General features: G+C 35.2%; 1 protein-coding gene across 4 annotated transcripts in view; it reads right to left on the minus strand.

Annotated features, from left to right (window-relative positions):
• LOC119651502 (homeobox protein homothorax) overlaps nt 1-21,418 on the minus strand; it is a 440,180-nt gene that overhangs the window by 337,915 nt on the left and 80,847 nt on the right. For all 4 annotated transcript variants that reach the window (XM_038055121.1, XM_038055120.1, XM_038055123.1 and 1 more), the window contains exons 4-5: nt 12,585-12,635; nt 2,248-2,298 (exon numbers count right to left, since the gene is read on the minus strand). In XM_038055121.1, coding sequence (XP_037911049.1) covers nt 2,248-2,298; nt 12,585-12,635 — 102 coding nt within the window. The remainder of the gene's footprint in view (nt 1-2,247; nt 2,299-12,584; nt 12,636-21,418) is intronic.

A 21,418-nucleotide genomic window follows, 5' to 3' on the forward strand; every position in this document is an offset into this window, starting at 1 on the left:
ATCAAAAATTAGGATAAGAACCCACTTAACCCAACTTAGGTTGGATACAAAGTTTTTATAGACAGAGCCACTCGAAATTGGTACTCTTAAGTTGGCTAATGTGTAAGCATAGACGGCGATGACATCCTCGAAGGTTAATGGAAGCTTTATTGCAGGTTATATGGTTGCAAGAAAAGTGTTAAAGTGTTGATTTTGTGATAGTTTTTATTAAGTTACTCGACGAGGTGTGTAAGTAATATTAAAATAAATTAACATATTTCTGACATTTCGGATCGGTTAGTCACTACTCTGAGAATATACTGATATAGATATTCCTAATTATCATTGATAAACATTTATCAAAATCTCCATTTGTTTAATTGCACTGCTATTTCCGCATCATTTCTATCTTATTTCATGTAATTGGCGAAATTTACTTCGAAACGAACTGAGAATGATCCTTGACTTTCCAGTCATTACTTTTTCTTTCAAATGTAGAGTTTCTGTTGCACCAGAACATATGAATGCATTGTTCCTACAAACGTATTGCATGTCTGGCCATGGTTCTCTCCATCCACACGCCAATCATTTTATTAAATGTATTACAACCGCGACACTCGGTAATTATTTCATTAAAATGTGATTTAGCCCGTCAACTGCACAGACTACGAGGAATATTGATAATTTACGACGGGATTTTGGAATAATTTCTGTGAAGATACAACACGTTATATATATGTTGTGAAATATTCATATAGAGTCTAATTTGATAAACAATATACTCACGGGAGAGATATGGAAAGCAAAGTAGGTAAGGTTCTATGCTGCATAAGCCCTGCATTCGAAATTTGGATAACTGAATAGTTACATTACGAAGATGATTTTATATTAACATGGGGTATAAGATGGATAGAAAGTATGTAGAAGGAGTATCAACATATTTCAATACATAATAATTTGGCAACCTTATCAAAACTTACGAAAGCAATGATTCATATCGGAGCGTACATTTCTATGCTCATGCAAGAATATACAAAGGTCATCGTCGTAGCACTATAATAATGATAACTATAATATCTTCTCTGCTCATACAAATAAATTGAAGTCTTTCTGTAACTTAATACTCTTTTGCGTAGGTGGCTGAAACGACATCGACATAACAATACAGGGACCCACCTCAATAAAACTCGTCTCCACGTAAATCAGCAGTTTAAAAAAGTCAAGGAAAACTTATATCGGATCTGCATCTCAATGTGTCCATTCACCAAGAGGAAAAAATATTGAATGTTAACCATATCACACAAATAAGCAGAGGGACAACCCGAATGTGATATTCCCAAAATACCAATTTTGGTCAGTTCAGGATTCGGTTGTTGTCCACCAACCAAAAAAAACTTCCAAATAGTCTCGAAAAAAAGACTGAATGTAAGCAACGAAACTGAATCTTATTTTGTTCTTTTTTTTTTCTTTTCAAAAGACCCTCCATCCGGAATCTCTAAGAAAAATTTATACATACGATCGACGAATGAAAAAATATTTTAACCAAATGCCATTATGTACGGATTAACGTCGCTATGATGGCTATAAGTTGTTTGTTCCAAAAAGAAGTAGATAAAAGCAAGAAAAAAAACAATATAACGAAGAAATTTTAAACACCTACAAGATTTACCGGCTCACTAGAATGAAGAATATAACGTCGCTCGTTCTACAAAAAAAAATCTATACTCTAAGTGCTTTTTTCGAAATTTCTTGCCTAGAAGGCGGAAACAAAAAAGATGAAATATTCAAAACCGTGAATCGCTCAAGGTAAAAAAAAACTTTTTTAAATGGAGAAATATTCTAAGAATCTATAATCTGAATGAATATTATAAGTTGATCCTAAATGAGACTTTGCGCCTGCGATAATTACAACCAAATAGTTTGGAATCTTTTGACTGGGTTGGATTTTTCTGAAAGATAAAGATTTTTTTCGCAATCCAGAGGAACTGAACCTAGTACCAATATTTTATAGTCACTAAGCCACTATTAAGCATTTATAATATCGACAAAGTAATTGAAATTCCATGTTACTTTTCATAATCCCAAAGTTATCATAGTGAAGGTGGTGGTCACTGGGCTCTCCCTACTTTACTGTTAGCAGTATCGAGCCACTACCCGAATATTTTTTGCAATTAAGATTTTAAATCCACACTCGACACAGTTCTTATCGAGTATAAAAAGATTCACGTCACTACACAATTTTCAATATGCACAAAAAAAGATACTCACTTTTTCTAATTCTAACAGGTGAAATCGAAGTACTTGTATTGCTTGCACCATCTGCAAAAGAAAATGAAAACAGTTTTTATAGCAATGCCTGAATACGATATTTGGATGTTTTTATTGACATCTCGCATGCACAACTATTTTATGTACGTATAATATGTGTACACTTTTCTTAAACTGAAGGATTTAAAATGATTTTCCGTAAAAAAGTCACATAGCAACTTGTATCTCATTGTTGCTTCTTACTTTTTTCCACAAAGTTAAAACTCGGCTGAAGAGTTCAAGAAAAAAACTGATTATGATTAATGATGAGAGTTTTACATTTTTGGGGGCATCGTTCATATATGGTTCGTTCATCAGGTATATCCGGTGCTCGCTAAGACCATATAGAAAAGAATATTGTGTTGTTATTCTTTTCAAGCGTACAAAATGTTGGCTGGCTGCTGCCGGTACACCCTAAGTAGATTATACATCTAAAGTGAAAAAAACCCCGGTCCGCCACATTCTTTTTCAGTTGATATTTTTGCGCACACGAGTTGAATCGGATTATGATCAAGCGACTCCTCTCTTAAAACGAAAATCGTCAAAAGCCGAAACGAAACAGATAGATACAGTTCAAAAAACAACTAAACAACCAGCCAACTACGATAAATGAAGAACAAAAACAGAAAAAAAACATTGTAAAGAAATTGAATTTTCAAATCCTTTATGTCTTGCCGCGTCGTCCTTGCATTTGACTTTCAGTAGGTTCACCACGTTTGACTCAATTCTGAGGTTGATTCGATTCAGTGATTTAAGTTAAGCGAGAAGAGATACGAAGCAGAACAAAATAGAAAAAAATTATGATGCTAGTGATCAGTTAAAGTAAAAACAGAATGAAAAAGAGTAAAAAGCAGCGGCAAAATAAAAATATTTGAAATGGAAACTCGATTTGATATTTTTTAATTCAGAATTTCGAAATGGGATGGATTTATTAAAATACAGACGTTCCTATAGATTATTCCGGAATAATATTTTCAGATTTTGATGTCATATGTATAATTTTTGGGGTCTTTTTTCGCGGCCAGGGAGCAAACTGTCTAATAATTCTGAATTAAAAGATTCAGTTGAGGATCGCTGATCTTAGTTTTGTTAATATACAATAACAGCTGTAGAACTTTTAGTACAAACCGCCTGCAGCCAGGTGCATCAAAATTTATGTTAAATATATTTTGAACATCAACATGACAGACATTGGTTGTGCGGAATTTATCCGAGTTCCTTTTAAAATTGATTATACTTTAACGGTGGTGGGAATGAACTTCACGAACTGGGGTTAGAGTTATAAATGCTCTTGACTAGTTTAGATGATACCAATATCACAATTTTTGTACATATGTCAATCGAGTTAGTATGAACTTTCCCTTGAACTCTTCCGAAACGCGCTCATGACATTTCAGTCGTTTAGGATGTACGAGGAGTAATAGAAAGATAGATATTATTAAAAGGGGTGATATGTTTTCTATGCAAAGGCTGTCGGCTCCAAACTTTACCTATCATCATCAATAATATATCTTAGATCCCAGATCATAATTCCCCATTTAATTAGACCCAAACAAACATCGACCATATCCAAACCAACAAATTTCTCATGTTTTTGTCATTCTTTTGCTCCTTTCATATTATTTCCCTAAAAATATCCGATTAGAATGGATCTATAGGAGGACGATCGAACCAAAATGAGAAAAAAAAATTTACGAAACTCCAATCTCATCATTATCATCATCAACAATACCAGCAACCAGATATCTTCCATCGAAGTTGAAATGACTTCGAATTAGATACGGTTTGTACTGTCCAATGCTGTATCAGCGGCTGATGCTCCTTTAACATTTTTAATGAGGTTGATATTAAACCATGGTGATGATGATGGTCCTCTTTAGACCAAAGAGGCAAGAGAAAACGAAAGGAAAATTAATTTTTTTCCTGTGCTTGCTTATGTTCCCGTTGACCCTTTTTCTGGATGGAAGAGTTTTAACATTTTTTTCTTTCTTTTCGTTTCGGTTTTTCTATTTTTTTTTTATATAAATTATGTGATCAGTATTTCTTGTTTCTTCTTGGGAGCATGATGAGAAATAGGTTCAGACTCGAATTCGATATCGACTAATGAGTTTTTCTTAAATGTTGATGATAATTTGTAAACTTCGACCCAAGATTCAAACTGAATAGATATGGTTCAGACCATGGAGCCAGTCTTGTATGTTCTCCACATATTTTGTACGCGTTTAATATTTTGTCCATCCAAGGCATTTTATACTTAGACGGAGGGTAATAGACTTCTAGAAACCGTGCGGTCTTTACAGATGCTAGGAACGTTCATAACTTTTGAATATTTTTTCGGACCCATACAAAAAAAAAAGAATAGAAAATCGAAACTTATTATAGAAGTTATATCATATTAACTTACATTATTCCGTCCATAGACAAAGAAAGCTAACTCAGTAAGCCGAAGTGATACCCATAACTCTGAACATCGAGAAATTCTCCATTTCTCGACCATGCATTTCTATTGCCTCCAACCCGGAATCAGTCACCTAATGCAACCTTAACTTAAAGTTGTGAGAAATGGAAATTTCTACATAACGAAACAGGCTAAAATACCTAACGAATCCCAGGTCAATATAAAATAAAATTTCATTAAAAAAGGGAGCTTGGCTTCTTCAGTTTCAAGTTACCCTTCCGGTGGTACGACAAGGCTCTGTTATTTGGGGAATTTTTTCTCGCTACTCATGGGATACCTGACAAAAGAACTCACCACATCACAAAGCTCATAGGTCATGGATGCTTTCAACTCCACCAATAATATAAGATTAATCGATGGTGCAACAATTTTGTTTGAATCTAGGCCTTGAAGGGTCCTAGACACACACAGATCGATGAACTGGCAAACCGACAATGCAAGAAAACACAATTGGTCTTCCAACAGCAATTTCTTCTATCCAACACCAACTTCACCAACAAATGCTGAGAAATACTTAACAAAGAGAACAAAGGCCTCCGTGCGATTACAAACGCATCTTACGATCGACATTTGGTGATAGTTTCTATCACAAATCACAAAATTCAGAGCCAGCTAACACTAGCACAAGATTTGTCAAAGGAAGATATTTTTCTTCCAAAAGGAGTAGACATAATAGGGGTAAACTATTCATACTCGCCTGCAACGCCAACGCTCAACTCATCATATGCAGTAGCAACCATGTCAACGAAAAAGTAAGTTAATTTTGCATTTTCTTACTCATATTTAGAAAAATGTATTACGCCGCACCATCCCAAGCCATTTAAGCATTGAAAGACGTACCCATTCTAATGTAATAAGCCAGACGTCCCTGACAGATCAATCATGGTTGACTTAGAAACTGAAAATAACTATTTTCAAAAAGGACGACTGACGGTTTCGTTCAGCACAGAGCCAACCCATCATGATGGTCCTCTTATCAGAAGCTACCTTATCTCTGGCCTGGGAGCAGACTGCCCAAAAGTGGCTACGGGTGATAATCGCTCCTTTGTAATAATATATAATCGCAAACACGATGTGGATACGAATTATATCCAAGTGCAAACCGCCTTATGCTCAGACTTAAGCTAGGTGGAAGTGAAATTTTTGACTAAGCATTAAAAGAATTCTAAATTCGCACCTACTTCTGATGCCGAACCACACCAATTTCCTCAGCAAATGCGTTTTAGTGAAACAGAGAATTGACCAAAAGAAGTAATTATAAAAACCTCTGAAATAAACCAAAATATACGGTTGACCTATGCTATGCTATGATATGACTGCAAGGACTTCACTGGGCTGGTTATCTGCAGCGTATGGATGACGCAATAATATCCAAGAGAATATTCAAAGGGAAAACTGATGAAGGGAGACCAGTCGGAAAACTGGAAAAGAAGATAGAAAGTCGGCGTCCACGGTGGAATACTATTAAGGGTAACAAATTGAGGAACGTGGTCACTGGTCCGAGTGTGTGGGAGGTAACTGATAAAGGAAGTCAAGATCCGAAATCGACTGTACCGCTACGAAGGAGGAAGCAAAATTTGCTGGTCAAAGATGCGGGTAGAGCCCTGACGAAGTGTAATGAATACATGATGGCTTAAATATCCTTTTGCGAACATAGGAAACCATCAAGTCAAATTTCAATCTGCTTTAACCAACCGAGGAAATCTGCATGAACCACACCACAAGATTTGGACCGCTGATTACACTGCATTCATTTAAGAAGGCACATATTTGTTTGTTCTTTTCGAGGATCCCTCCCATACTTTCTTAGATATCCGATCTAATATATCTAAAGTAGCTGAAAACATACTCTCCTTCATGTTCCTATGAAATTAAAAAAAAAACTTTTGAGCGATATATAAAGCCTGGAATGCAGTCATGGACCGTATAATCTCAAAGGAGTGTGCTTGAATCGCATTAACACTACTCACATATGTCAAATTTGCCCAGGAACAAGACGTTATGACCTGCAATTTATAGATGAGGCTACTAAATTTAAATAAACATTTCCCTAAAAAGAGATTAAAAACACAAAAATGTTCGTTTGCAGTCACTTCTAATTGTCATGTCTCCGTAAAAACAGTAATAATTATTACTGAAATCCAATACATGTACATAGCATTCCGTTTGATTGCTTCGCCAATACATTATTCACATTTTATTTGCCCTTTTACGCACTATGCCTTGTTCATTAGTGCGAAAAAGTAATACACTTTGCTTTTGCTTGATAGCTAGCTTAGCTGGCTGCTAATATTTTGCTACAATACTAACTCATATATGTTAGCTAGAATCCTCTAATGTTTCCGTAATATTGCAAAGAAGCGTAACGTGTTGCAAACCATAAAACTTGCAACAATAATAAATGCATCGTAATACAACACAATCTTTATACTATGGAAGCATTTTATGATGTCTTGTGCCACCAAAGTGGACGTGAACGGAGCGCATTACACACTTAAAATTGTCACACATATTAACCTCGGTAGTATAATGGGGGAAAATCTATGATGCATGCTTCGCATATTTTACAAATGAGTGGGACCCTCCACGTGGATTTTGAGGAAACAACAAGATTCAGGAAAAAATGCTTAACATGAATGAAAGATGTGAAGCGAACAACAAGTGCAATGAAGTAAGAATGAAAGAATATTCCTTTTCCTTGGGAGACAAGAATTGAAACTTAAGGCTTAATAATGCATGAATAGTAGCGAAAACTAGCTTACCAACATTGTGACGACAGAGTGTGATGAGAAGATTAAACGAGCGGGTATCATTTGGAAGTATTAAAAATTAAAATAAAAATATTCTTCTCTCTCAGTCATTGAGGCTTAAAATTCAAATTTAAATTACCCGAGAAAAATACTACATTATCAATTTTCCTTGGGCGTTTAATTTACAATGTTTCGATATGGGACCTACTCCATTCTCGCTTAATTAACAACAGTCAAGAAAGACACCTCAATATAGCCCCTAGTTGTTAGTTTGATCTGCTTCGAAATTTTAGAGCTTCTGGGCTGATAAGCCTCGCATCAGTTAATCTGAAACAGACCCAAAACAGCACCTTACTTCGTAGAAGATAGATAGTTAGATACTTTCGACCCGGGGTAAAAACCACCACGTATTTCATATCTAAACTAGGTTTTATTGCTATCTGAGCTATCAAATAAAGCGACCGAAATTCAATAAATGTTCACATCATTCAAACGAGAAAAATTCCTTAAAATTACTTTCCTGTTGAAATATTACCATAATAAAATCTTTATGATAATGATGACTATATAAAAATGATGTATCAAACATATGGAAATCGCATTGCATTCAGTGTATTTTTCATCTCATTAAGCAAAACTTTGGTGGAAACATTTTTATAGTACAATCCAGCAGTTTTTCTTCTGAACATTTCTTATTCTGATCTGAATATACATATGTATCTTTGTACGTTGGCGTCTACTACAATGGCTAGCTGGGCTGACTAGATGGTCTGCTGGATGGGGCTACCAAACAAACTATTGTCGGCGTTGTTATACGCTTGTTGCTGATGGTTTGGTTCACTTTAGTAGTAGTACCGTAGAGTTGTTCATTTTGTGGATCTGGAATAATGACCATAAATCATAATGTGTGAACTCATGAGACATTTAAATGCTGGTGGTGTTGTTTAGCATTTTGTCGTATATACTTTTTTGTGGTGCGCTCTGATATATTCTTTTGCACTACCACGATTTTAACTTTTATGGGTTGTTATGAATGTTTTCGATTTTTATTTCCTCATTTTAACATTTTTTATTCTCTGTCGTTTGATATTAAAATGCATGTTCGTAAATGAGCGATTTAAAAATGTTGTAATGATTGTGAAATGTTTCATTTGATTTTTCGGAGAGGAAAGGGGGAGCAAAATAAAAAATGGATCTACGAGTATAATGTGTACGTTCACACAGAGTGCAAATTTTCCTCGGTCCCAGACTAAACTATACTGTGAATACACTACTGTGTCGCTTGGTTGCCGTTGATGATAATAATTTAAAACCGCATTTATAATTTTTTGGTGAATTATTCATAGTGTTAAACGGGCTGTCATAAGTCAATCGTTGACATTGTTCTGTATCTTTGCGGCCATCACTGTTGTGATTTGGATTAACAATAACTTTTTGAAACAGTTACATACAAAGATTTTATTGTGAACAAGATAGTTGAAAATGATTGATAGGAGTCACTGTGCCATGATGAGATTTTGGGGCAACAGTTAGTCTCGGCAAATGTATTCCCAGTTTTAATGGTCACGCTACGGTTCGATGAGCACAATTTACTTTTATTAGGAGAAGTCATACAAAAAATAGATGGTTTGCTGTTTGTTTGAAAACTTCACCTGAAACAGAGTTCAAACCGCGTTTAATCTAGTCTCAAGGATGAGCAAAACTAATCAAGACATGCAATAAGAAGTTTTATCTCAAAAGTCTGGTCATCTTCGAAATTTTAGGAACATATTTCCTCTAGGTTTTCCTCTGCAAAAATTAAAGTTTGATGAAGCCAACTGATACCTAATCTCTCATCACCACCCAACACTATGCCCTACTATCGATATTCTATTTGGCAACCAGTAACGTCGCCTATACCGAATAAATTTTAAGCCAGGTCAAGAAACCTGGGTCAAAATGAAAATATTTCAAGCGAACCATTCAAATGAAATTTGGCAATCAGTTCTACTTCTTATATCTTTTCTATTTAGACGCCAGAATTCACACATCATTCTACTTTCTTCGTCAAGAAGATTTCAAGTCAAATCACTATGCCATCAAATAAAATTGTTTTGTGTCTCCCACCATTTGTTCTCATTTTTGTATCAAAATACTTTGCTGATCGCATTAAATTTGGGCTAACTATTTGAACTCGCCGCGCAAAAAGATCTGAATGTAATGATGCGGAAAAAATTAGATGAATTGAAACTTGGCACGTTCGAATGTGATGGGATTTCGTGATGTTGATGAAAATCGTCAAAAATTTCACATCTTCATTCTGCAAATGTAGTTGACATGAGAATTAGAGAAAACGGATTTAATCGGCGCCGATACCGCAAAAATTCGTCACGGGGTATATAATATAAATCCAGATTAGTTTAATGTTCAAAAATAAACCAGGAAGAACATTTGATTCGGCACAACAAAAAAATAATACCAACGAACGTACGTACGGTCTTGAATGAAGTGCTCTAACACACTTCAAGGCCCTGATCCAACATGGATTGTTGCGCCAACGATTATTATTATTATTAACGAACGTATTTGGAAGATGAGTGCATGTTATCAAATAAGTTTAACTCGGATGTAACGATACCTAGATGTTACATGGAAGAAATTTACTTGATCATATTTGCACAAAATTCATTAGAACCTTTGCCCATATTTTCATTCCATATCGACATAAAAACTTTCTGTAGCCATTCTATGGAAAACTTCAAATCGGTTTCGAAAACTGGGCCAAATCAAAAGCTGTTTAATTGAATCTTTTCCTACTGTTGTGTCGGTTTTTCAAGTAAGTTACATATATTATTCGCTACAGATCTTCCCAACCTGTTTTGAAAAAGGAGGGAAGAGTCTGAATGGCCATGTAACACCTAATCATCTCAGCGTAGCGGAATGCAAGTTTTTCCTGGGAATAATCATCAAAATTCTGAAAAGGATTTCCGTATTTAATGTGATAATTGGAGGGATTTTGATTACTTCCCGCCTCAAAAAACATGCTAACTAAAATTTTTCTGGAATACATCAGGGAACATCTCCAAAGCTGACCAAAAGAGATGAGAATTTCCGCTATGGAACCTCCTGCTTGATCACATCAATACCTTCTAATCCATTTCACCTGCTCTTTATCAAATTCGGGACAATTTTCCATAGTACCAACCAGAAACGAACTAAAGACTATTATAAAAAACCACATATAATGAGGTAAAATATTAAGTGCTGTATCAGGTAGGAATCACGGAGGAATTTTAAGTTCAAAACGAAGTTCGACTGCCATCTTTCTTCAAACACTTGGATTACACTGATGACATTTGTATGCTCTATCACCAATAATAGACTTTGGCCAAATGGGTCTACGTTTGGAGCAACAGGTAAACGGACTAACAATAAAACGGCGGTTTTTTGTCTGACAGGACATCACACTCTTCCTATCCGCTTTACTGGATAGAACATTGAAAGCGCCAATCTGCTGTTGCTGGTCATGATACCTTTGAAGTCGATATAACTCAAGGTATTAACAATGCTAGAAATTGGCCGCCACTGCTACTCGAAAGCTCAAAACCGCTGTCTACACCTTTCTCCGTCGTGTTATCCGGGTACTCCAGACACAATCTCGAACGGTGCCGGTAAATAAGGTGATCAGAAAGCGGAAATGGCAATGGATATGTCACCCATTTGAAAGGAAGGCAGCTCCATTGCTATTTATACCATGCAATGAAATCCCAGAGTCAAGAAGAGCAGATCACGTGGCAAAGCAAAGTTGAAGAGGAGTGCATGCTTGGGGAGGGAGAGGGGAATAGGGGTAAGAGTTGAACCGCATTTTGACGAACAGGTAGCAATGCACTGCAGAAAAATATTCTTTTTTAATTTAGCCTGAGAAATTTTGTTGGAAAATTTATTTTTCCTTGCAAAGTTTGGCATTTTTAGTGACTCCGCATGGATTTTAAAGACAGGTTAAAAGGGTTACATAATACTGCCAGAACAAATCCTAGAAATGTGCAATTTATGATAAATCATCTTTAACGTTGATTAAATTATTTTTATCGGAAATACAATATTTTATTCAAACAGGATGAATATCAAATTAGAAAAAAATATTTACTGAGAAGGAAATACGAAGACTCACAGCAGAAACGCCAATATAAACAGATTGAAATAAATTGCTACCATTAAGTTTTGCTTTTCCACCAATGGGGTGATTAAGTTGAACCAACATTCATTATGGTAATCAGCCGTCCGTTCTGCTATTAAAAAGTAATAGAATTGATGATTACCAATACACGCTCTCTCCTTATGAATGTTATTGAAATTCAATTCAACTAAAAAAATACTAACTTTTATCTATAAACAGTCTATTTATCAGATGCATGGTTTCTTTGAAGTGTGTTAGAGCACTTCATTCAAGACCGTAACGGTACACTACAGTACACTTTAAGGTTCTGATCCAATATGGATTGTTGCGCCAACGTATTATTATTATTATTATGGTTTCTTTGACGGCGCGATGGTTGACGGGGTAGAGTGTCAGTCTCCAATCTCGCTGCTCGGGGTTCGAATCCCAGTCGTCATGGGTGTCTGTGTTCGTCTTGTATTTGTTTCGTTGCGGTCAGCTTATCACTTGCATACTGTTAAGTGAGATCATAGTGAACCTGAAGCACATTCTGACTGTGTGGATGCCCTATACTTCACCAAGGAATGAGGACGAATCACTATGGTTTCTGTGCTGCCTGACAATTTACAAACTTATGTTTGCACATATAACTTGGATTATACAGACATCAAATCATATTTCCTAAATATATAACAAGGGTTAATTTAAAGTAGGATCAGGATTTACCTATCAAATTTTTAGCTCCCCAATGAAGGAATTACGTATATTTTTTTGTTATAATATATATAATTATTTAATAGAGACCCGCAAATAATTTTATAAATGTGTCATATATATTTTAAAATGACGAAAGTGCAATGCTTACTGTAGCTCATGGCGTATACGCGCAGCCGTGGATTTAGTATTAAAAAAAATCAAATAATTTAACAATCGTTACAAGAAAAGAAATACTTACAAGTGAATCTACTTCGGGATCCGCCGTATAATAGGGTTTTTGTGATCGTATCTGTAAAAAAAAAACAATTATATCGTTAGTTGTGTCGTTGATAAAAGCCTATTAAAAGAACAATAATATAAATGCAGTTTTCAGGAAATATTATATCAAAATATTATCAACATAAAAAATTTGAGACTGAAAAAAGGAAGTATACCCAAAACAATAATAAATGATGTACTCAAGATGATATTTCTTTCACAATAATTAAGACTCGAAAAATATGAAAGACCGTTGAACCTGAAGATGAGCATCCAAGACTAAAATGCTAATTTCAACTATCTTTGTATTTATATCATCATTATGATCCGAAGTTTTGCACCTAATAATAAAAAAATCACAACTTGGTTATTCTCATACTGCTTTCTTATTAGCTAATTTCATTCCCTAAGTGATTTGAGCCAACGATCTTCAAATGAATTTCGATTGCAAACACACTTTTTCTGGCTTTATTACTACACCATTACTCATCACCTTCTCAATTCTGCTCAAGTGATTTAAATTACAACAACCATGCAATATATACAATGAATTATAGCTATTGTAACAAACATGTATCTATTTTTCTCCAAAACATCTCACATTATGAGTTTGCATGTGAATATTTCATTAATCCTTCCCAAGAAACTACTAATTGAAAACCGTACTATTAAAAACGGAAAGCCAGACATTAACTTCAGGTATATTCTAATATTTTTTTATTAACACATCATTATACGAATTTTTGAAAGATTCAAAGGCATGAAAAGGTTGGGATCACTTTTAACTTTTTATTGGAATTAACATTTATATTCAGAATTATAAGAAGGAATTAAATTTGGAGATACGAAACTTTTCAGATACGAGGGATTAACACCCACTAGATGCTAAAAGTTCTTTTGCGGATTCCGATTTATTTTCACGGTTGTACTGGTTGTACCAGAAGGAATGAGTAAATGGTATGAAAATAACAAGGGTTGCCAAAATTTCACCCAATTTGATTTGGATTTTTTGAATAAGTTTATAATATTTAATTTTTAATTGAAAAAAAATTAATAGTAACAATAATCGACAGTGCAATGGTCCGATTGTGTACGGAAATGTGTAATTGTTTCACACGCGTAATATCACAATCCATGGTTCAAAATAAATTATTGTTTGTGAAATATTTTGATCTTTAATACGGACGATCTAAAATCCTGCACCAAATCGTCAAAAAAAAAATGATGTAACGGAAGAAACATATTCATTCCTCTGAACGTTAATTATCGCACAACCGATTAGAAAGGATATAACTCATTTGATAACAATCAGAAGCCCAGAATGTTTGTTTTCACGAGCAGATGTAGGAAGACTTAATATTGTGGCGAAAATCACTTTAAAAATTCAGTTTTGAAACTGTAAATTCGTCCTAATAATCAACAAGGATTGTCTTGTTAGTTTAATTACAATACTAGATCGCAGATGACTCAACTTCTGCAAGAATTTTTGATCAAGTGGGAAGGGGGATACATGCATTTGATATCATAACGAACACGTTGTTACACATGTATGGGCGAAATCCCATCCTGAATATTTTGCTTTAATTTTCAAGGGCTTGGTAGCAAATAGTTGCAGGCCTAGGGACTTTGAGTTTAATAAACGTGCCCTTATCGATCCCGCGTTTCGACTTCGAATCGTACTTGCGTTATGAATGTTTGTGTTCTCCTTTCTGTTTCTTATTTATCAGTGACACATCATTGAATGTAATAAGACCGAAACTGAAGCACAGAAGAAACTCCATATGCTCCACAAAGGAGTGAACAGAAAACATATCTATACATTTCTTCCTTCAGATTCTTTCAATGCGAACAAAATAAGAATTATTTTAAATATATAGGCAGCATTTAAAATCAGCAATCTCAAAAATTATTTTTTCCGTGAAATAAATTCAGAATTTCTTCGAAGTTCAGCATGAAATTACATAGACAAAACATTAATAAATTTGTTCAAGGAAAAATTGACAAAAATAAAATGTAGACAAGAATTTTACATTTTTCGCCCAAAATATTCATACAAGTGCATTTTAAAATAAATAACTCACCAAGATAAATTTACAATTGTTGATTTTAAAGCAAATTCCTATCTCTATAATACCAAAACGTATTAAGTGAACCAAAATCCAAACTGTCTCCCACACAGCCCCATAATACCTATCACGAGAAATTCTTGGTTTCAGAAATCTTTTTCCCATCTCGGTTTTTTAGGTAGAATTCAAGATATTCAAGAAATTCTGTGATTTGTAAAAATCAAGTCAAAATTCTCACTTGTCTCGACTATATGCGATTTTTTTAGTTGTTTTCAGATTCTTGTTTTCTGTATGCTACATTTTTGCGTATTATTTTTCAGCGCGTCACTACGGCTTATTATTATTAATTCTCTAGAAGATTTTATAGCATTACGAAAAATTAATGTCGGAATTGACTAGGATACGAATTAGAAAGAAAGAAACTGAACCGTTTCAATAATTTTAAAATTTGGATATGTCCATGCGTTTAATTTTAATTTTGAAGCTCCAAATTGGTTTGATTTGCTCTTGTCTAGCGAAACACTTCGAATATACATTGAAATATAAGACAATCTAGTAGGAACTAATATTTGCAGTTTGCTTCAACTTTGATTCTTTTGTTTTTTACTTTTTTCTACTTTCAGTATACTTTTAATATCTTCACATTTCCGCTTTCCATTATTTCACATGGAATTTAAAAGCGACATTACTTTCTTGAATACATGTCGAGCAATATCAACAAATGAAAAAAAAATAATTTTATTTGTACCCTTAGCTTAAAAAACATCTCCTTACAACTTAGATTGTATGCACATACGTTCAGATACAATCTAGTCGGTAGTGTCACCTCAGCACTCAAACTACATATATTCAAATCACGTCAATTTGTTAACAAAATACATTCTTCTATCGAAGAAAAACAAAATCAACAATCTCAATCTGAAAACTTACGAGTTGTAATTCTGACCGATCTCTTCAGATATACAGAAAATGCAATGCATGCATCAAAGGTATAGAAAATAACATCATCATAACTAACCATTGTAACATGTTTTGAACACCATGTCCACCTACACCAGTCTGATGGTATTCAGTCCTTCTCTTCACCTTATACTTTTATTGTTTAGTGCAATTTGACGTGCCTAGATTCACAGAATATCATATACACATGTCATTGATATACAAGTGTTTTCATGTCTCGGGAATAACAGATGACGATATAAAGAATAAAAATCTTTTGTATTTTTTATGAATTTTTTGTGTCAAGCTTTTTGTCTCCTGCTGAGCGATTCAAAGCTATCAAATTGTCAAGAAAGACCCTTCATAGAGCTCGGAGTGTAGCAACCACCCCCGAAAAACTGCTGCACCTTTTCTTTGTCGAATGCTTGTGATTTATTGAGTTTTAAATATTTATACATGGTGATAAATTTAAAAATAGAATGCAGTGTATTTCTAGTTTTCGCCAGAAATCTTGGATCCTCGGATGTTCATTATTTTTCCTGGTAAATTTGAAACTACTTCCCAGGAATATTGAAAACAAAGCCAACTTTGGATCTTTTGGTTTTCTTATAATGTTATCGAAAGGTATTAATTCCTACGCAAATTAAATAATGACTACATCCTCATTAAAGCTTACAAAAAATACTCAAAAAGATCTAAATTTAAGAAGTGTTTATTTTAGGTTCCTCCAGTTAGCTATAATGAAACAACGTTTGCTTCAAACTTCCATGTAATAAACTAAGGATCCTAGCTGATTCTACACCACAGCTTTTGGTTCATTTACAAAGTGCAATTTTGAGGACATCCCTTGTCGGACTATAAATTATTCAACAAAATGCGAGGCAGACACATTAAAAATCCCGCCCTGAACGTGCTGAACTTCGGTTTTTTGTCTTCATCAACGAAATCCATTCATATATTCTCTACTTGGTTGCATTTTTTTAAAAAAAAGGCTTTAATTCCATACGCACCCAACACCCACATCACGTTTCCAAATGCACTATTCGCACAGAGAAATGGAGGAGCCGTCGTTTGCAGTAAAATCGAAGAGACACCAAACTGACTCATTCAGTAGGAAAATTGATAAAAATAACAGGACCTGTAAGCTGACTAGCAGTTGTAGATTCATTAGATAGTGAGAAAAAATGCATTTTCGTTGATCTGAAATTAAATGTGTACATTATGGAGCTAGGATTCAAGAATATGTTGGGAAAGCAATGTCCGGATAGGTAACGTATCAGTGAACACAAGGACAGTTTTAAAGTAGATGCAGGGAAATCATCAACTGCAGTGAAATAGTCTCGAATCCGCTAAATAAATGCCACAGAAAAGCTTGAATCTAATCAGAAAACACGAAGATAAAATCCGAACGAAGAAAGATATTAATGGGACTCAATTTCGTTTATCGCATCGTTGATTTGGTCGTTTACGGTAAACACTGTGAAGCCATTAGATGGGCACCGAACTAATCGCATTCCCATTTAAAAGAATATTTTTTTCTCTCTGATCTTAGATTGTTGGTCCTCAAACGAATAGCATCAGGTACGGACCTGATCCATATGGTGCTTTTTCACTTTCTGGGGCTGTGTAACTAGCCGTCGTTGGAAAGTGCCAGCTCTATCGTACCTAATAGACGGATGTATGAATCCGATCATCGACAATAGATGCTGAGATTATATTGACTCCTACAAATGTGTCATTAAAAAAACATATTTTGACGGAATTTATGGTGCATTCTTCTAGCGAATTCGTTTCGTCGAAAAATTCAATACGACTTGACATTTCCAGGATAACTTGATCATTGAATCTCGCTTATCCGTTATAAACAACAGTTCAATACGCTGGAATATTTTCGTCAACCAGTGTTGACTGAGACTAATCTGGTGAATTACGGATAGACCCACAGTCGAAAAAATGGCCGCTACAGCCACCGCCGACGACCTGCTAAATCGAAACTTTATGAAACATAGTTGGTACAACGTTTTGAAGTTATGGTCGAGCCCCATCCATCCATGCCTTCTTCTTCCACATTATCATTATGTTGTGGTTTTGACATGATGATTGATGCTGCCAATACCAAACGCGTGCTTTTGGCTAATGCATACGATGCCCGCTTCAAGAAAATGGAAACTCCATCCAAAGACGGGGGAACAGAACAAAAAATTTAAAACTGTTGAGAAAAAAATTACTAAAAATCTAGAAACCATGCTGTTCATGCGCAAGCTCCGCTTTGAAACCAGGAATTGGTATTGCTTCCACTACTTGTTGTAAGTAGAATTCGCATATTGGACCTAGACTAGACCACTACGTGGTACGGTACATACAATTCCCAGCATCCAATAATAATAATGATGATGATGATGAGATGACCACGACGCTGTCTATCTTCTAAATCGAATTTCACTTGTTTTTTCCCTTCAATTGAGCGACTTTGTGTGAAACCATTTAGACCAAGACGTGTAATTAGGTGGTGCTTTACTTCTTGCACGCTTGATGAAAATTTAGAGTAAAGATTCAGCGGGAATTTTAGGAAAAAATATCATACAGTTTCACATGTTGGATAATGTGCGGTTTTGGGGGCCAACAAATTTAGTTTAAGAGATGAAATCCCAGTGCTTGTGGTGTTGGGTTTATTGTTTAAAAGTTGAGATGTTGTGTCGATTTGAATGACGGAATAGATGGGCAGCATCACCTAGCCACTGGGAAAATTATTAGAAAATTTGCTGGTTCATTTAATGGTAACAAACTGTGAAATACTGCACTAATGAGAGGTATTCGCGGTTTGAGGAATTTGGAATTTGATGTTTTTAGTGGATATATTTTAAGATTTCATTTTGAAACGATTTCGATTGGACATATTGTGATTTGATAAGTCATTTTTGACGTGTTTAACGTCAACTGAAATTAGGGTGATTTTTTATCATTTCAGGCTTCCTTTGTCTAATAGGTACCCGTACAAATCTACCTTCTGGCTAAAAAAGCCCCTCCTGATGCATTAACAACCACTCGAAAATTGATTCTACAAATCAGTAAGGTCGAATGAGCCCTGACACCCCCACATCACAGTGCCCTAGTGAATAGAAATATCAGCCATTATTAACCAGTCAAATTTAATTCCTTATTTTGGATGAATGGAAAGAAGAAGAAGGATTCTCTGAACGAAAAATTTTAAGGGTACTTTTAGATACTTTCTGATACCATAACCCGGAAGGATGTAGACGGCATAATCAGTAGCTTTGCCTTTAGTCCATGAAAACTGGTTCACCGTGAATCCACGTCTAACTCAGAAAGAGCGTGTACCATCCTCAGCTCTAAGGATAAACATAATTAGTAGAGAGGAAAGGATTAGAATAAGAGAGGAGTGAAACTTGCTGTGCAATCAGACAAGCAGAAGATCAGATTCTAAGCAGATAGTGAAGTTATCGTAGTGTTGCTAGGAATTATGTTTCATATCAGTTATATCAATAGAGGTATACAAGAACTATGCAGTATAAATACACGATATTAAGACGGACTCATGCCTGAATTTATCCAAAAAGCAAGCATAAGTAAACAGAAGTTCCATTATGACGCTTTCACGGCAGGTACAACTCTTAAGCCTAGTAGCAATTTTTAATTCTAAGGAAGAGAGAAAATAGGTCTTTATGGAAATGCCAAGGTGCATTTTTAAGATAATTATACTGTATATCCAAATACTATAATAGAAAAAAGATGGAGTAACCATTACAAGACTAAATTTCTATTATATTTTCCAATAAATGCTGTTCAGAGGGTAACAAAAGGACGACTCGAACCAGCATTTCTTCAAGATATCATTGCTTGAATTGGCTACAGCATATTAATCTGAAGACCTCGATTTTCGCGAGCCAAATTAATAATAATAATATTTAAATGCCCAGAACCCTACCCCTACCAAAATGACCTTTTTTACAACCCGATGAGAAAGCATTCACAAGAAGAGTCGATTGGGTTGCGGAAACAACAGGAGTTGTATAACGCTATGGGCCCTTAGGAACACAGTGAGAAAATCGTGGAACTCTGGAAAGTGAATTTTAGACTATGGGTTATCCACCTTCAGTATTTCGTTCAGAAACAAACACGAACTTCGACTGAAACCCAAGCGAGACTAGAAATGAAAGCAGTGATGGAACGGTCAAGCAGTTCCTCGGAACTAGCGAGTACCGAGGCGAATATTCCAGCGATACATTGTATCCACAAACTAGGAGCGATAGACCTACAGACAACGATAAGCGTCTAACGTTCCTTTTTGAAAAGAACACTCTAGCTCGGCTCATCTAAAAACTTTGGATTTGTCAACGAATATATCCGCATGCGCATATCCCTCGGAGTTTTTTGGATAATACCGCCTCAATTCATAGACAAAATGGAAGCAATTTGTACGTAAGATAAAGCGGAAGCTTTAAAAACCTATGAAACCATCTAATTTAACCAATGTTTGGATAAATTCACCTTACAAACGAACTCTATTGAAAATATGTAGTCTAGATTAAAGCGAATGTCTTTTGGGGGAAAAAGGAAATCCAAGAATTAGACAGCAGCTAATTTGATGTCGTGTATAAAATAAGTAATGGGTGAGGCCGTTGAAGCCCCCTGGGTCATGAATGCTTGTGTTTATCTTTGTGCTTGTCCCGCTTCGACAAACTCACTACAGGAAACATAATTTGCTAAAAAATGTTAATTTAAACTTTGTCAAACTCGCGATTGTAACAAATCTAGCTGTCCAAGAAATAGAACTACGGGGGTTGTTACTTTTGAAGTACATATACGACATTACTCAAAATCTACTGTATCGTATTGATATTTTGCATAGTACTTCTTCACATAATTTACCAGGTATCTCTGGGAGCCTTCTTGCCTTTTAATTATTATTAATTTTATATTTTTTTAAATTACCAGACTTTTTTCCAGTTTTTCGCTTCCAAGAGTCAAGAAAATTTGAAAAATCGACAAAACATTCTACCAGGATTGCCCTGAGAAATATCTCGTTTAATAAATGTATCTTGGTTTTTTTTGTTTCAGATGATTCTGTTGCAAGATATACACCACAAAACAACTATTTCCCGAGGTGCCTCCGATGTCACTTATTCAATTTTCGCTTCAGGAAAACTCAATATTTGTGTGACGGATAGGGTAAACCATAGGCTCTAATACAGACTGCAGCTTTTAATCCAGCGCAAGGTCTGCCCTACCAACTAACTAGCCTTCTGTTAATATCAAATCCCAGACATTCCTTCGGAGCCAAATTTGCATCTTTTTGCCTTGTGATCTAGAGAAGTTCTGTTGGATGGTCTACACACAATTTACACTGATTTGTTGAGAAACACAATACCTTACTTAATGAGACGCATTTTCAATCCTTTGTCGTAAAAGTATTTACGTCAGTGGGAATTGTCCCAATTCATGCCATTTGATGCGCTGAACGGACTCGTTTTCCATGCGCAAAATGACTTTGAACTGGTGATAACTACCGAGAGTTGTATATCAGTGAAAGCGGGTTTGATCACTTTCAGAATCCAAAGGACCAGTCAGATCATTGATGATCGCGTGCCCAATCAATATATGCACATAATTGCATTATCACCTAGACAGAATCGTGATTGATTCCAGGTTACCGCGATGAGGGAAAAATACCACCACTTTCTGTACCACATGTTCAACTATTATACCCAAACAATATTACTTATCTACTAGTGTTTATGACTATACTAGCTAGCTCTCTGCAAAACCTTAGATATCGATCAAAATTACA

The sequence above is a fragment of the Hermetia illucens genome, chromosome 3 (genome assembly GCF_905115235.1).
Source record: "Hermetia illucens chromosome 3, iHerIll2.2.curated.20191125, whole genome shotgun sequence".
Lineage (NCBI taxonomy): Eukaryota > Metazoa > Arthropoda > Insecta > Diptera > Stratiomyidae > Hermetia > Hermetia illucens.